Below are 17,048 nucleotides of genomic sequence, written 5' to 3' on the forward strand. Positions count from 1 at the left end.
GGAATAGGGCAAGGTGAGTAGGTCAAAGTACATTAATGACTAAGGGACTTTTTCTGCACTGCATTAACAACTATTAAAGGATATGCATAAGAGCAGCACAATCTTCTGAACTTTCTTAGCAGTGCATTAGATCATTTGAGAGGAATATTTAGGAAATTAACAAATACAAAATAAAATGTATATCTTCAATCAACAAAGTAAAATTTTCATTCTATATTCATAAGATGTTTTGTATCTCTTAAGTGCTGCTGCATTTCAGGAAAGGCATGCACAACTGTTCAAGTAAAGTACAGGATGTCAACAAAACAGTCTGTCCATGTACATACACGACACCACCAGAAGTATGTGGACACCTGCTCGTCGAACATCTCATTTCAAATCATGGACATTAATATGGATTTGGACCCCCTTTTGCTGCTATAACAGCCTCCACTCTTCTGGGAAGGCTTTCCACTGCGGGGATTTGCTTCCATTCAGCCACAAGCGTTAGTGAGATCGGGCACTGATGTTGGGCGATAAGGCCTGGCTCTCAGTCAGCATTCCAATTCATCCCAAAGGTGTTCGATGGTGTTGAGGTCAGGGATCTGTGTTCTTCCACACCGATCTCGACAAACCATTTCTGTATGGACCTCACTTTGTGCACGAGGGCCTTCCCCAAACTGTTCCCACAAAGTTGGAAGCCCAGAATCATCTAGAATGTCATTGTATGATGTAGCGTTCAGATTTCCCTTCACTGGAACTAAGGGGCCTAGCCTGAACCATGAAAATAGCCCCAGACCATTATTCCTCCCTCACCAAACGTTATAGTTCTCACTATGAAATTGGGTAGTTAGCGTTCTCCTGGCATCCACCAAACCCAGATTAGTCCTTCGGACTGCCAGATGGTGAAGCGTGATTCATCACACCAGAGAACGTGTTTCCACTACTCCGGAGTCCAGTGGCGGCAAACTTTACACCACTCCAGCCGACGCTTGGCATTGCGCATGGTGATAGGCTGCTTGGCCATGGAAGCTCCCGACGAAAAGTTATTGTGCTGATGTTGCTTCCAGAGGTAGTTTGGAACTCAGTAGTGAGTGTTGGAAAAGAGGACAGAAGATTATTTTACACACTACAGCACTCGGCGGTCCCGTTCTGTGAGCTTGCGTTGCCTACCACCTCGCGGCTGAGCCGTTGTTGCTCGTAGACATTTCCACTTCACAATAACAGCGCTTACAGTTGACCAGAGCAGCTCAAGCAGAGCAGAAATTTGACAAACTGACTTGGTGTAAAGGTGGTGTCCTATGACGGTGCCACGTTGAAAGTCACTGAGCTCTTCAGTACGGGCCAATTCTACTTCCAATGTATGTCTATGGAGATTGGCTGTGTGCTTGATTTTATACACCCGTCAGCAATGGTGTGTCTGAAATAGCCAAATCCACTCATTTGAAGGGGCATCCACATACTTTTGTAGTTGTGTATGATAAAACAACTTCAAAGAAAACTGAATTTAAAAGTATACTTGAAACAAACTCCAAAGTGAATAATAAAATACCTTTGGAACAGAGTGGAATAGCAACATCTGTGATTATGAACATTTTATACCACGACATTGGGTAAACATTTTGCACTGTATATGGGTGTGTTTGGTAGCCACAATGTATTTTTTGACCAGTGACATACAAAAGCATTACACATTACTGTAATAACAGAATAAAAAGACTTGTAGCTTTGAGCCAGAGTATGAAAAAGACAACATGGACAATAAACTCTTACTTGATGAAACACCAAGAGGTACTTTATTTACAAAAGGAAATAAAAACTAAAACAGATTACTTTTGTTTCTCAAAATCAAGTCCTTTAAAAACAATATTCGACCACATACTACTGACACCAAAAGCTCATAACTGAAGACAATTACACCAATAAACTATGCTGTGCAAAACAGTTCCAGTGCTGTCCAGTAGACGGAGTCCCAGTGCAGTCCTCTGGGTGGAAGCTGAGGACTAACTCCTCTGGTAGAAGGCACACATTTCTGGGTTCAATTGGCACAATAGTGTCTACCAGAATTGTTTGATTATTTACAATCAGTTTTTTTTAATCAAGTTGACAGAATTAAACAAAATAAATTGAATGAATGAACGTTTTTAAACTATTGCCATTCCACTGTTATTAAAGGAAGGATATGTAAATGAGACCTTGGTATGGCAGGTGTAATTACCATGGGCTAATTTAATCCATATTGGAAGACCACTTTAATTATTCAATAAAATAAGAATACCAACATGTAAAGTGACAACAGTTGAAAAAGTTGTTTTCATTATGAAAAATTATGGACATACAGTATATTACTGTTTTTAGAATAGTTTACGCATATTATACAGTTGACTTTGTAAACAAAGGAATATGAATTCTATATTGTGATACACTACAATTGGCCTTCTCAATATATAGCTCTCTACCTTTTGTGTAATCTGTAACATGGCAAAGGCAGCATATACAAAAATGACTCTGTAACAAGCTCTTTAGGTCAATTAAAAAATACAATATTGGTTCCTCAGGTACAGCTGACCTGATTACAGATACATTCCTCCAACTAAAACACTTGTTTGATACCCCTGCACTTGTATAGAGTTTGGCAACAATTTGTGGAACTTTTGCAAAAACTCAAACAAAGCACATATACAGCAGACACGTTGTAACTGGGCAATAAAAAAGAGAACTTTAAACACATGGCTAAGTAACCATCACTTAGACCTAAACACTCCATCAACCTCAATAATGTATTAATTGGACAATTGAATAAACACTAATCACTCTTTTTTGCAATGAGTACTTTTGTAATTAGTACTGAAAATTAAATCTGCTCTCTAATGCTGGGTTCACATGCTCCTCGGAATAAGAAACTCTAAAGTATCTTACTGGAAAGATCAGAGGACGATGCACGTTATCTCCCCTCTCCTATTTCCTACTTGAATGCTCATAAATAACTTTTTGGACATTGTCAACGCAGAGTTATGAACATTCTGAGAGTTTCTCAGTCCCGAGTTGTTAATAATTCCAAGACCACATGAACACAGCATATCATCTCAAACAGAGCACTGAACCCTAACTCTGGTAAACTCATGTTGAAAAGGGATGCTGGACACTGGATATGCAAAAGCACAGAATTTAATTATGTAATAGGCTAAACGGTATAGGGAATAAAATCTGTCTATTCATACTTTATGGCTGAGATAAAAGGGGGAAATTCAAGGAAAGAAATACATACAATATCCCCATTTCTATTTTTCTCACCTTATCTGGTTGCAAGTTGATGCACACAACCATAGAGCAATGAAGCAGCAGCACAAGAAACAAAACCGCTTCTCTATCCATCTCCCTATCTCTCTTCTTACAGCTGTTAGGTAGGCAATGAGCCATCCATTTGGACAGAATTCTAGAAGAACCAAACCTTAACAGCAACAAGTGCTTTGTTTCGAAAAACATACATTGCTCTGCCTGATGGGTGAGTGAAAGGGCAAGGTCTTTCCATAGCCATAGCAGACGGCATTGATGACCACCATGAATGAGCATCCTATGGACTAACATTCACCCAGAGCCATCCCAACAGAGTCCCATACACCCAGGTTCGGACATAGAGTTTCCTGCCAGACTCCGTCAACAGCATTGGCAGTGTTAGCCCGCCCAAAAACAGCAGCGATGGCAACGTCTTCGTAATGCTCAGATGGGACCTTTGACCTTCTCCCGGGAATCTGCCTTTTTTGTCTGGATCCTCAGACTCATAGAAAGTAGTCAACATCCTGTGGCGAAAAAGGATCCCTTTAGAGTTAAAGCATATCCCCAGCTCATGTCTAATCAGCCAATCATGACAATTTATAACTGTGATTGTTAGTAAGTTGTAGGGTTGCAAAATTCCAGTAACCTTACCCAAAATTGCCAGGTTTTCCAGTAATTCTGGTTGAAAGATTCCCGTAATTAAGTGAGAATAACCACGAAATCCGGAATCCTCCAACCAGGATTTCTGTAAAACCTGGCATTTTACTGGAATTATGCAACCCTAGTCAGTGCACACTTCATGTGCAGTGGGGGCATCAACACATTATTAAATGAGTTATCAAAGCAGACTAGCTCCAGCATCCTTAAACCTGATATTGCAGTCCACCATTTGAGTAGTTGAAGTGCTGCCGGCATTTCAGATTAATTTCAGATATATTTTCTTAACATGAACTCAACCTTGGCCTAAATGTGGAATTGGTGCATCGGTCTGTGTCGTAATGTCAGACAGGGTTAGAAAGAGGGTGGTAAGAGGACACTCACTGGTCCTTGATCTCAAATCGCTCGTGCAGCCACCTGCGGAAAAACACAGACTCCGGAGGAATTTCCTTCACGTCCACACGTTCAAAGTGGATGTGAACTCTGGGACATTCCTTACACAGGAATTCTGTCAAACAGAGAAAACATGAATGAGAGAGAAAACATGAATGAGAGACAAAACAACATCAGGAAGACCATAGCAGCCAAAGACCACGTAGCAATCAAATTGTGTTTGTGAATGAGGCACTACGTAGGTCCAGATACAGTATCTTATGGGATCTGAACTTCCGTCCTCTTAACTCCAAAAACAGGAATTAAGTGACTACAGCTTCCACAGAGGTGTGTTTACAAAACACTGTACAATCTGAGCAGGATTTGAATAACCAGCTTTAAAAACTATAGTTTCATCAAGCAGCCCTGCCTGCTCTGTTTTTCTTACAGGCCCTCAGATTAGCCTATAGGCCTATTCTTAATCATAGTACCCATTTGGCATTTTCATATGACTCATCCAATCAGCCAGATCTACAAGGGTAAAGCAGTGATTAAAATCATAATCCCTCACACTATACTCGTGAGGGCAATTTGTAGAAATGGAGAAACAGCTGGATAGTTTGACAAAAGCCTCCTGAGATATAAGAAAGCCCAAAGACCGCATGTCACGTCACTTGAGCCTCCCCAGAGGGAGAGCACTTATGACCGAAGTCAGCCTTTCCTGTGACCCATTGGAAAACATCCAATACATGGTTGATTTACACTAACTCCTGCCTTGTAAAGAAGGCCAAGATGGCACAGTGATTCTAAAGCGTAGAGCTATTACCTCATGATAGACAAACGCATTACACACCAGCTCTGATTCATATGTCAAATTTCTCGAGAATTGATTTGACAAGAATGAATGCTCGGATGGTCTTCAATTCCTCAAGCCATTTTGTTCAAAAGTCATGGCGTCATCTGATAAATAGTAGAGGTCCTAACCGCAGGTGACATTTTAAAACCACTATATCAAACATCACTGACATGTTCTGATGTCATGATAATTCCATCAATGCAAGAGGGGTATTAGTCTTGAGGACTGGCAGCATTTTAAATCCTGCCACATGAAGGTTAAGAGCCAAGATAAGAGAAAAGTGGAATCCCTGCGCATGTTGTACATAACAAAACAATAACTCTGGTCAGACAGCTTAGCTGAAAGCTCCCATGGAAACATTGACGTTAAAAGTAAGCAAACAGCTGAATCTGGGGCCGTGCATCGAAACATTCCCATGGAATAATTTCAACCAAACCCCCATAACCACTGCATCAGTCATTCAATGGATATTACATTTTATTTCAGTTAATATCAACATGGGTTCACATGATACCTAGGTCGAAAATATGCAGGTTAAGACAAGGGACTGATCAATGAGGAGCATTCGAAAAGAAACGCATTCATTGGATCAGCGCTGTTGCGGATATATTGAAAACGTGACCAGCATTGGCTGTAGATAATTTGAAAAACATTTAAACGAAGAGACAGTAAAACAGGTATGCTATCTGTTTGCTGAGTAGTTAGCTGAAATTCACTAAGACTTTGTTTATTGTCCACTTCGATGGCAAACTTTCTGTAGTGCAAACATTCACCTCCAGTCATTTTTGCTCTAAGACTGGTCCAATGAATTTGTTTATTTTCAAATGCTTCTGCATGGAATTATAACATTGTTTTAACCTTTCATTTCAACCTAGCTTGAAACCAGGAATAGCCTGGACACCAGCCAATCAGAGCAAATGCTTGTGTGTTTTATCAATAAGGGTGAAAGATTATGGGTGACAATATTTGATTTCCAAATTATTTGATACCCATTGAGTTTGGTTGCAAAAAGGTTAACCGTTTCAGTGCGGAAAACAATCCTGGTTTCAGTTCAAACACGGTCCAATCATTTCTTCCCTCAATACAGTCATCTCAATAACATGTGAAATACTGGGAAATTAACAGGAGGTGTACTTAGACAAACATGCTTTTCTATTCTTCCCATACTGTTTACTACCAGTACATCACTGTTTATTCCTGAAAGCAACAGGATGTTTTCACACCAAAGCATTTCAAAAACACTTTGGGAACACAGAGGAATCAAAAACACCACAACATAACACGCACTGTTTACAGGAAGCCAACTTATTTTCTGTTTCAATTAGGAGAACAATGTTATACTGATAATGAACTGAGTAACTCCAGTTGCGTGTGGGAATAAAGAGGATTATTGCATGCATCAAAATCCCCCCTTAATACCTGAAAGAACTGAATTATCTGGAACAACCTCATACCTGGCATTGATGGGGCAGGATGTCTTTTACTGCTTGTGCCCAGTGTTCCCTCATACACCACGGTGACATCATACACAGCATCAAGGTGGTCCCTCATGGTTTCTATGGCAACGTGCGAGGCTTTCATTCTTGGGGTCAGAACGTGGTCCAAGACAGCCAGTCCTGAAGGAAATTAATAGGAGAGCATTTGTTCATTTTTTTACATTTACATCTTATCCAAAGACACTTACAGGAGCAATTAGGGTTCAGTGCCTTGCTCAAGGGCACAGACAGATTTTTCACCTAGTCAGCTCGGGATTCAAACCAGGGACCTTTCAGTTACTGGAGTTTGGTTGCAATGCTCTTAACCACTAGGCAGGCTACCTGCCGCTGTTAAATCTCTTGGTTGTGCCAAGTGACATACAATGTTAATTATAGCAAGTTTCCAATAGCAGTGCTAAACAAGACACTGTTTCTAGTACCAGCATTTCACTTGGATCTTTCAATGAATGCCAAGAAAAAGTATAGTGTCTGGGGAATAAAGACCTCCATTCAAATGATCAGGTCACATAACCTTGACTTGTTCACATAACTGAATGGTAGACAACAGTGGGCAAATTCAACGGTCAAACTATCTCATAATGACGTCTTCCAAATGTCACCCGGATGTTGTAATCGCTGATCAGAAAGATTGTTGGCTGCATTTGAGACCAGCAATTATCTAAAACCATATATACACACAATTAATAGGTCATTTAACAGGCCTGTTATTCTCCCCTGATTTAATCTTGATTGTACCCTGTCCAAAGTCCACAGGTTTTTCTTTGGGACAGACTACTACTGCATAACAAATGTGTTGTCCCATCCTGTTGTTGGTAGAATATACGTGGCACCATCACTAGGCGGCTTCCACCCGGTTACGTAACCCTGCACCTTAGAGGCTGCTGCCCTATATACATAGACTTGAAATCACTGGCCACTTTAATAATGTTTACATATTTTTGCTTTACTCATCTCATATATACACTGTATTCTTTTCTACTGTATTTTAGTCTATGCCACACCGACATTGTTCATCCTAATATTTATATATTCCTTAATTCCATTCTTTTACTTTTAAGGTTGTGTGCATTGTTGTGAATTGTTAGATATCACTGCACTGTTGGTGCTAGAAACACAAGCATTTCACTACACCCGCAATAACATCTGCTAAACATGTATATGACCAATAAAATTTGATTTGATTCTCTTTTCTCTACTATACCCCCCACCTTACAGCGAGCAGATCATATAGTCATGTGCCAAGCCCAAATCCCTAGAGCGGTTTACTAGGACTTAGAGGGGCAGGTGATATTTCACATTTTGATTTCAGTGACAGATTTTTCAAGTTAAATCTGTAGCTATGCACGCAAAGGACTGCAGTTTATCAAGTACCACACTGTGTATATGTTACGCTCCATAACATGGTAATATAGCTGTGAGGGCCAAAGCAATTCATTGGGAAATCTGAAATCTGATGGACAAATGTTATAAGTTCAGGCAAGGAATTATTCATTTTTATTAATATTCCACTTTAAATATTAAAAAAAATAAGTATCTTATAGTAAACTATAAGTCTGCTGCCAAACTAATAAATCCTACTTTATTAAACAAAGTGTCTGCCACCAAACTAATACATGCTACTTTATTAAACAAAATGTCTGCTACCAAACTAATATATTCTAATTATTAAACAAAATGTCATATGCACCAGCTTTTAAACCATTAAAATGTGCCCTTGCGAATTAGGTCTAGCAACATTATAAATCACTTATCAGCCAGCAGTAAAATATTTTTGTAATCACAAGTTAATCTTTTGCCCAATTTTTAAGCTACAGCCTCTGGGATATTTCATTAAAGCAGATCACTGGTTGGAGCTGCCAAGCTCTTGGAGCTGTACCAGCAATCCACTGACGATGAGAAAAAAATATAAAACAGCCAGGCGGCTTTTCATTTTGTCTAAGCTTCCACTGATGCAGTCAACAAATATTTGGGTCTTGACATTTTTACATAGATGGCAAAAAGTTAGTTGTGGGTACAATGTATCTACTGTTATAGTAAATGGATTTTGCTTTCATGCTGCGAATTGTATTAACATACATACCCCTCATTCATTCTTCATCCCCAAAGCTTTGCTATTAGTCATGCAAGACTACACTCGCTCTAAATCAATTATATTACATTTTAAAGAGTACCTTCTTTAGCGGAAAAAGCCTGACTGTCGCTGATCATCTTCTTGAGTTCAGGATTGTATCGGGTTCCTTCTGGGAAGATGACAAGATACATCTGCACAGAAAACAAAACAAACAGGGATGGAGTTAGGACAGGAAATCTTACAGGGCAGATCAGCACATCATTGCTCTTAAGATTAGTATACGAGTACAGTTTTACAGCAAGTTTACTAGACATCAAGGTACTGACTGGTACCCATTTCATACATCTCTGTCTATACTCTACATACCCATGGCTACACATCTGAAAACTCTGCAACTTGGGTGTCATGTAGACTAGACAAGTCATAAAAGCATGCCAAAACGCTAGCCCAGAGACCAAACAACAAGCTGTGGATCTAAGTGTCCTGGGAAAAAGTTATTTGGCAACAGCTGTCCTTCCTGATATAGACTAGACACAGAAACATTTAGAAGGGACATGTCAGTGACCAAAAAGGCCATTATAAATATTTCAGTTGGTTTCATGTATTTTGTATCTTTTAGAATACCAATGCTCTTTAAAAAAAAGGACAATTTGGATAATGTAAGAGCATGAACTGACAGCCCATCAATAGAATCCATTTCAATGAAGTGACAGTATTAAACATTCGTTTTGTTGGCAGCCATGTAAAAAGTTATAGGCTGCAATGCAAAAAAACATGCAAATATAATAATTATTATATATATATATTTTTTTTAAATGTTTTTTGGAAGGAAATAACATTCACAGACAGTTGTCAGTGTGCTCCATAAATACTTACTGGTGTTCCCAACACTGTCTGTGAAGAGAGCTTCTTTTTCATTGCCTTCTCGTCAAACTTTGCACTTCGCTTCACGTAGACACCGCCATGCTAAAAAAGAAAAGAAGACACAAAACAGGCTTAAATGAATCATACCAATAAGCACAACACACATAACATATCTTTGACATTGCAAAAATCTTTCAGATTTTGTGTGACCAAAGTGTAATAATTTGTTGTTTGGGGGGTGGGGGAGGGGGGGGGGGGGGGGTCATTACAGGTATAATATTTAAATGAATTTTATTTTATTTATTTCACCTTTATTTAACCAGGTAGGCAAGTTGAGAACAAGTTCTCATTTACAATTACGACCTGGCCAAGATAAAGCAAAGCAGTTCGACACATACAACACCACACATGGAGTAAAACAAACATAGTCAATAATACAGTAGAAAAATAAGTCTATATACAATGTGAGCAAATGAGGTGAGATAAGGGAGATAAAGGAAAAAAAGGCCATGGTGGCAAAGTAAATACAATATAGCAAGTAAAAAAATGGAATTGTAGATTTGCAGTGGAAGAACGTGCAAAGTAGAAATAATGGGGTGCAATTGAGCTAAATAAATAAATAAATACAGTAGGGGAAGAGGTAGTTGTTTGGGCTAAAGTATAGATGGGCTATGTACAGGTGCAGTAATCTGTGAGCTGCTCTGACAGCTGGTGCTTAAAGCTAGTGAGGGAGATAAGTGTTTCCAGTTTCAGAGATGTTTGTAGTTCATTCCAGTCATTGGCAGCAGAGAACTGGAAGGAGAGGCAGCCAAAGGAGGAATTGGCTTCGGGGGTGACCAGAGAGATATACCTGCTGGAGCGCGTACTACAGATGGGTGCTGCTAGGGTGACCAGCGAGCTGAGATAAGGGGGGCCTTTACCTAGCAGGGTCTTGTAGATGACCTGGAGCCAGTGGGTTTGGCGACAAGTATGAAGCGAGGGCCAGCCAACGAGAGTGTACAGGTCGCAGTGGTGGGTAGTGTATGGGGCTTTGGTGACAAAATGCATGGCACTGTGATAGACTGCATCCAATTTATTGAGTAGGGTATTGGAAGCTATTTTGTAAATGACATCGCCGAAGTTGAGGATCGGTAGGATGGTCAGTTTTACGAGGGTATGTTTGGCAGCATGAGTGAAGGACGCTTTGTTGCGAAATAGGAAGTCATTCTAGATTTAACTTTGGATTGGAGATGTTTGATGTGAGTCTGGAAGGAGAATTTACAGTCTAACCAGACAGCTAGGTATTTGTAGTTGTCCACATATTCTAAGTCAGAACCGTCCAGAGTAGTGATGCTGGACGGGCGGGCAGGTGCAGGCAGTGATCGGTTGAGCATGCATTTGGTTTTACTTGCATTTAAGAGCAGTTGGAGGCCACAGAAGGAGAGTGTATGGCATTGATGCTTGTCTGGAGGGTTGTTAACACAGGGTCCAAAGAATGGCCAGAAGTATACAGAATGGTGTCGTCTGCGTAGAGGTGGATCAGAGACTCACCAGCAGCAAGAGTGACATCATTGATGCCTACAGAGAAGAGAGTCGGCCCAAGAATTGAACCTTGTGGCACCCCCATGGAAACTGCCAGAGGCCCGGACAACAGGCCCTCCGATTTGACACACTGAACTCTATCAGAGAAGTAGTTGGTGAACCAGGCAAGGCAATCATTTAAGAAACCAAGGCTATCGAGTCTGCCGATGAGGATGTGGTGATTGACAGAGTGGAAAGCCTTGGCCAGGTCAATGAATACGGCTGCACAGTATTGTTTCTTATCGATGGTGGTTAAGATATCGTTTAGGACCTTGAGCGTGGCTGAGGTGCACCCATGACCAGCTCTGAAACCAGATTGGATAGCGGAGAAAGTGCGGTGGGATTCAAAATGGTCAGTAATCTGTTTGTTGACTTAGCTTTCGAAGACCTTAGAAAGGCAGGGTAGGATAGATATAGGTCTGTAGCAGTTTGGTTCAAGAGTGTCCCCCCCTTCGAAGAGGGGGATGACCGCAGCTGCTTTCCAATCTTTGGAAATCTCAGACGACACGAAAGAGAGGTTGAACAGGCTAGTAATAGGGGTTGCAACAATTTTGGCAGATAATTTTTAGAAAGAAAGGGTCCAGATTGTATAGCCCGGCTGATTTGTAGGGGTCCAGATTTTACAGCTCTTTCAGAACATCAGCTGACTGGATTTGGGAGAAGGAGAAATGGGGAAGGCATGGGCGAGTTGCTGTGGGGGGGTGCAGTGCTGTTGACCGGGGTAGGGGTAGCCAAGTGGAAAGCATGGCCAGCCGTAGAAAAAAGTTTATTGAAATTCTCAATTATAGTGGATTTATCGGTGGTGACAGAGTTTCCTATCCTCCGTACAATGGGCAGCTGGGAGGAGGTGTTCTTATTCTCCATGGACTTTACAGTGTCCCAGAACTTTTTTGAGTTTGTGTTGCAGGAAGCACATTTCTGCTTGAAAAAGCTGGCCTTGGCTTTTCTAACTGCCTGTGTATATTGGTTTCTAACCTCCCTAAAAAGTTGCATATCACAGGGGCTGTTCGATGAATCTAATTTCATATTCAGTTAATTTATTTTTCATTCATTATTTCACACACACACACAGTACCTGGGGGCTGCCACTCAGATGAAGAAAAAAAAAACATTAAAAAAGGTACATAACTAAAGTATTCATAAGAAGTAATAAATTCAGTACGTATAGAAAAAAGACACAAAGGCCTACATATTTTACATAAATATATTACCTGAGAGAAATACCATCCATACAATGGGAGCCACTTCAGACCATCTTTCAGGACATATCTCACATGGCCAAGTGCTTTCTGCCTAATGGCTAACATGTCAGCAATGATCCAGTCCGCTGTATGACAAGACAATGGAAAATAAGGGTTTTAGTCCAACTGCAGTGCAAACCGCAGCGTTCTGATGAAATCCTCCAATTTCACCACATCATATGCCACTTTTATCTCAAAATGAAGAGAGATGAGTTAGTAAAACATCTTGTTGAATAGGAAAAGCTCACCTGTGCATTGATGGTTGGAAAGGTAGACCACATTCTCTTTATTCTTTGGTATGTCTCCATAAATAACAATCTAAAGGAGGAAGAATGAGCACTATTTTAGGCCTAAAAGACACCTTAATGGCATAATGAGAAACATCAGAAACAAAATGGAAGAAATTTGGGTGGTTGCCAAACTGATATAATTTGTGCCAACCTTTGTAATTAGACTTTCACCCAGGATTTTGTCGTGGAAAATCCACTTGGCGCTGAGAAATCCAATGGCACACCAGCCATGTCTCTGTTTTTTTGTTCATAAACTGTTCTCATCATCTTAATAGCCTTATACAAGCTGTTAATAATCAATCAAGAGAGTCTAAAAACTTTATCACCTGTTCAAACACCTGAGGCATTGCTGTGCTTCATAAGATAACATGTTTGTAACAGTACAGGACTCCAGGTCTTCAATGGGTCTACTGGTATTCCTACTGTAGGCATATGTGCAATCATATCATTTTGAGAGACATATTTAAGAACACCCACAATAAATCACCACCAGACTAGGCTTAAATAGAAAACTCCAAGATGAACGACAAAAGGGTGGCTGTGAAGTTACCTATTTGACTGATCAGACAAACACTGATAAACCGAGTGGCGCAGTGGTCTAAGGCACTGCATCTCAGTGCTAGAGGCATCACTACATCTGGTCCGATTCCAGGCTGTATCACAACCGGATGTGATTGGGAGTCCCATAGGGTGGTGCACAATTGGCCCAGCGTCGTCCTGGTTAGGCCGGAGTAGGCCGTCATTGTAAATAAGAATTTGTTCTTAACTTACTTGCCCAGTTAAATTAAATAAAAATATTTAAAAAACTGATGAATAAAAACAGCATACCACAGGTAAAACTGGATGCCTTATGCAATGTCCCAGACTCGTATAGGCCTAATATATGCATACAGACCACATTCATTTCTCAGCTTTAAATTAGCCATTATTTTGATCTCTAGTACTGGCCAAGTAGCCTGGCACTAATGACAACCACACACCATTAGACCTAATACTTTCTCTGGTGACATCATGTAATAATAACATGTCACCATACAAGATACTTCACAAGCTGTAAGTCAGTGTATCCTTAAACTAAGTGAACTGTATGCCTACTCACCTCCACCCCGGTATAGTTTTCAAAGAAAAAGAGGACGAGGCTCTGGTAGATGTTATAGAGGTGGTCGTCCATCCTGCGGAATATTCTTGATGGTAGGAATGCCGAAATCAAGCGACAAGCACCCCATGACAGTATATAAGCCGGAGCTGTGCCTATCATAACCGCTGCAGGAAACCAGTACCGCAACGAGTACGTGTGCACAACAAGGGAGAGCAGCATTCTGTACTGCGTAATAGCTTGTTCAAGTAGCGATAACTAACGTTACAAGATATCTGGTATCTTAATACCAGACAGCACTTTCACTTCTTCTCTGTTGACCGTTATTTGTAAACTGTCAAAGCAAGAGATAGCTAACGCGGTTAGCGGAAGCTTGACAGCCACCCCAAATTATCGCAGTGAGAAGTTGCAAATGTAGAAAAAAAGCATAACGTTATAGTAATACCACATGTCAATGTTATGCATATCGCAAAAGTTCAACGTAACAACTAGCAAACGACCTCGAATCTCCGATAGCCACCTAACTTTACCTAGCTAAACGGCTAACGGTAGCTTACGCCGCGGCTAGCTACAAGCTTTCGCTAAACACTGCTCAACGGGCCCATGACCCAAAAGACTAAACGCTGTCTTACAGAATATCGGTTTAAACTACATTGGTAAATCACAACTAGATGCTCAGAATCTAAGTTCTCCTTGGCCCACAGTTAAGTTTTAACTTCGATTCAAAAACTGCCTCTACCATGGACTCCATGGTGTAATGGGGCGGAACTCGTAAGCCACTTACCAACATCTAGCAAGCTGATTGGTTTAAAGAAGAGTTCTGAAGTGGTGGTTGCTAAGAGTGGACAGTTGCTAACTTGCTGGTGTCAGTCTGAGGTATTAAACAGCAGTGCCAGGTGCTCGCTGCAGTAAAGCAAGGTCTGCTTAAAATGCTCTGAGTTTGCAAGCTATTTTTGTAGTAGTGTGTGTCTGATATGTGATCTGCAGTATATCTTGAAGGTAAATGACTGAGTGAATGTCAAATGGATGAAAGCACTAGTCTGGTCCCTGTATCAGTTTGTTGTTTAATTAACCATCTTTGATGCACAGCAAACTCATATTACTGGGATTTCCATACCAAGAAATATGGAAGTTGCTTTAGATGTGTGATACAATCTAAAGGAAAAAGGAAGTAAAGTAATGTGGTTGTTTAAAAAGCATAATGAGACGGAGAGTAAAAACTCCACATTTCCCGTAAATATTCTAAACCAAAGCTAAACGCTAAACGTCAAATACAAATCGTATCAAATATACTGTCAGTGGTGGAAAAAGTACCAAATTGTCATACTTGAGTAAAAGTAAAATACTATTTGAATAAAAGTCAAAGTATTTGGTTTTAAATATACTTAAGTATCAAATGTAACGAGTACTTTTGGGTGGTAGGAAGAATGTATGGAGCAAAAAGTACATTATTTTCTTTAGGAATGTAGTGAAGTAAAAGTTGTCCAAAATAAAAATAGTAAAGTACAGATACCCCAAAAATACTTAATAAGTAGTACTTTCAAGTATGTTTACCTAAGTACTTTACACCACTGTATACTGTATAGATCTATCTATTACAGCAGCATGAATCACAAGGATAAACTATGAATGTAACTTTTTCTTAACTCTTTCTACTCAGGGGAATTACCCTATATGGACAGGGAGGGGTACATTTAAATGTTTCTAACAGAAAAAAATATGAGACGCATACAGTATGCATAACCATGGTAGCAATTGAAAAGGGAACAATTTTGAGATAATGGGAAAATTATCAGAACAAGTGTGAGGACACAACAGTTCATCTGACAAGGCCAAATCCTAACACTACACTCTTAATTTTATGTGCATTCTACTTGTAGTCTACATGAGTTTTCAAACAGAAATGGGAAATTCCAATTTTTACTCACAGGTGTGTGGTTTGCTTGTATGACATCACATCCTGCTTTTGATTTACAGCCCTCACCTTGACAACAGCACAATATGCAAAGGTAACCCAATTTGCGGGAAGGACGGGGGCAACTTGTTGCGGGTGCTACACCTGCTTAGAATGTCTGTCAGTTAAATCCCGCCGTAAAGCAGAGACCCAGAGCCCGCTCTCACATAATGTATAGTATGTTAGTGTTCAGCCAATGTGTTCCCATTTAAGCGCTTATCAGTGACCAAATATGCCATTTTCAACCTGTATACGTGATGCAGTGTTAAGGGCTACATATTAATTAACACTGGGCTGACATCTTACCCAGCACCCACTGCTCAGAGAGAATCCTGCTCCCATCTGGTCTCTTGCCTTTGTACTCCCCCATGCAGAGGCCTGCAAGCCGGACCGTTTTGAAGACTGTGCCCCCAAACAGCTCGATAAGCTCCACCAGGCTGTGGGTTGGGGGCTGGGCGTCCCGGGAGACAAACATTGCAGGCTGACCCAGGAACAGGTCCTGCTGGCACTCCGCTGCAGACAGGAGCTGCTTCAGTTTACAGATTTGGGAGGAGACATGACAGGGTCTAAGGTGGTATGTATTTTCCCAGAAGGGGGAGTTGTTTGCAGTGTTTTTTTTTAGAGCCCTTAATATAGCTAAAAGAGTAGTTATTCAGCAATGTACATTTTGTATATGTATTGTGTGTTTGGCTGACCATTAGTTGTCTCAACCAGTGTGTTGCAGTGTTCTCTTTTCACAAGGAGAGGGCAGAAAAACACCTTGAATTTGTAAACAAGTCTTCCTTTAGCCTATATAGGGATAACCACATTTCATACAAACAGAGCTGCTGTCATCACCTGTATAATCAAATACCCTCCAAAAGGCTTGACCCCTATCTGACCCCAAATCTCACCCAGTCTAGTATTTCTCCACTTGAACAATCTACTAACTTGGTATCTTGACAAATGTTGAATTTAAATAAAACATATGTGAAATACAACACGATATGTGAAAGGGATTTGAGGTTTGAATTGAAAATGAACATCTGCCTGCCAGAGGGAACCATAAAACCTCTTAGCAGTAAAATAATGTTATAACAGGAGTCATGATGAATGATGATTACATGTGGTTTTTGTAATCTGGGGCCATGCTTATTGACTTGTAATGATTGAAAATATGAACAGGCTAACCACACGGAAAAAAATAAATCCACTCATTTTGTTTACTGCTTTCCATTGTGTCATTTGAGCAATGGATTTAATGTCTTAGGTTTATAACGATGCACATTTTGGGGGTCCGACAAGGGGTAGAACAGGGTACATATATTAAGCGTAATCTAAAAGGTGATCCCCTACT

At 40.3% G+C, this 17,048-nt stretch overlaps 1 protein-coding gene across 1 annotated transcript; it reads right to left on the bottom strand.

The window, feature by feature from the left end:
- Positions 1-1,746: 1,746 nt before the first annotated feature.
- On the bottom strand, positions 1,747-14,506 carry LOC110499389 (1-acyl-sn-glycerol-3-phosphate acyltransferase epsilon). The gene is made up of 8 exons (XM_021576505.3): positions 13,762-14,506; positions 12,621-12,690; positions 12,343-12,458; positions 9,584-9,673; positions 8,808-8,898; positions 6,595-6,756; positions 4,297-4,420; positions 1,747-3,779 (listed from the first exon to the last, which is right to left on the bottom strand). Exons 1-8 carry the CDS (start codon positions 13,978-13,980, stop codon positions 3,554-3,556), a joined length of 1,098 nt encoding a protein of 365 aa, XP_021432180.3. The 5' UTR covers positions 13,981-14,506; the 3' UTR covers positions 1,747-3,553.
- Between the last annotated feature and the right edge of the window lie 2,542 nt (positions 14,507-17,048).

The sequence above is a fragment of the Oncorhynchus mykiss genome, chromosome 20 (assembly GCF_057628025.1).
Source record: "Oncorhynchus mykiss isolate SJ-2025 chromosome 20, ASM5762802v1, whole genome shotgun sequence".
NCBI lineage: Eukaryota > Metazoa > Chordata > Actinopteri > Salmoniformes > Salmonidae > Oncorhynchus > Oncorhynchus mykiss.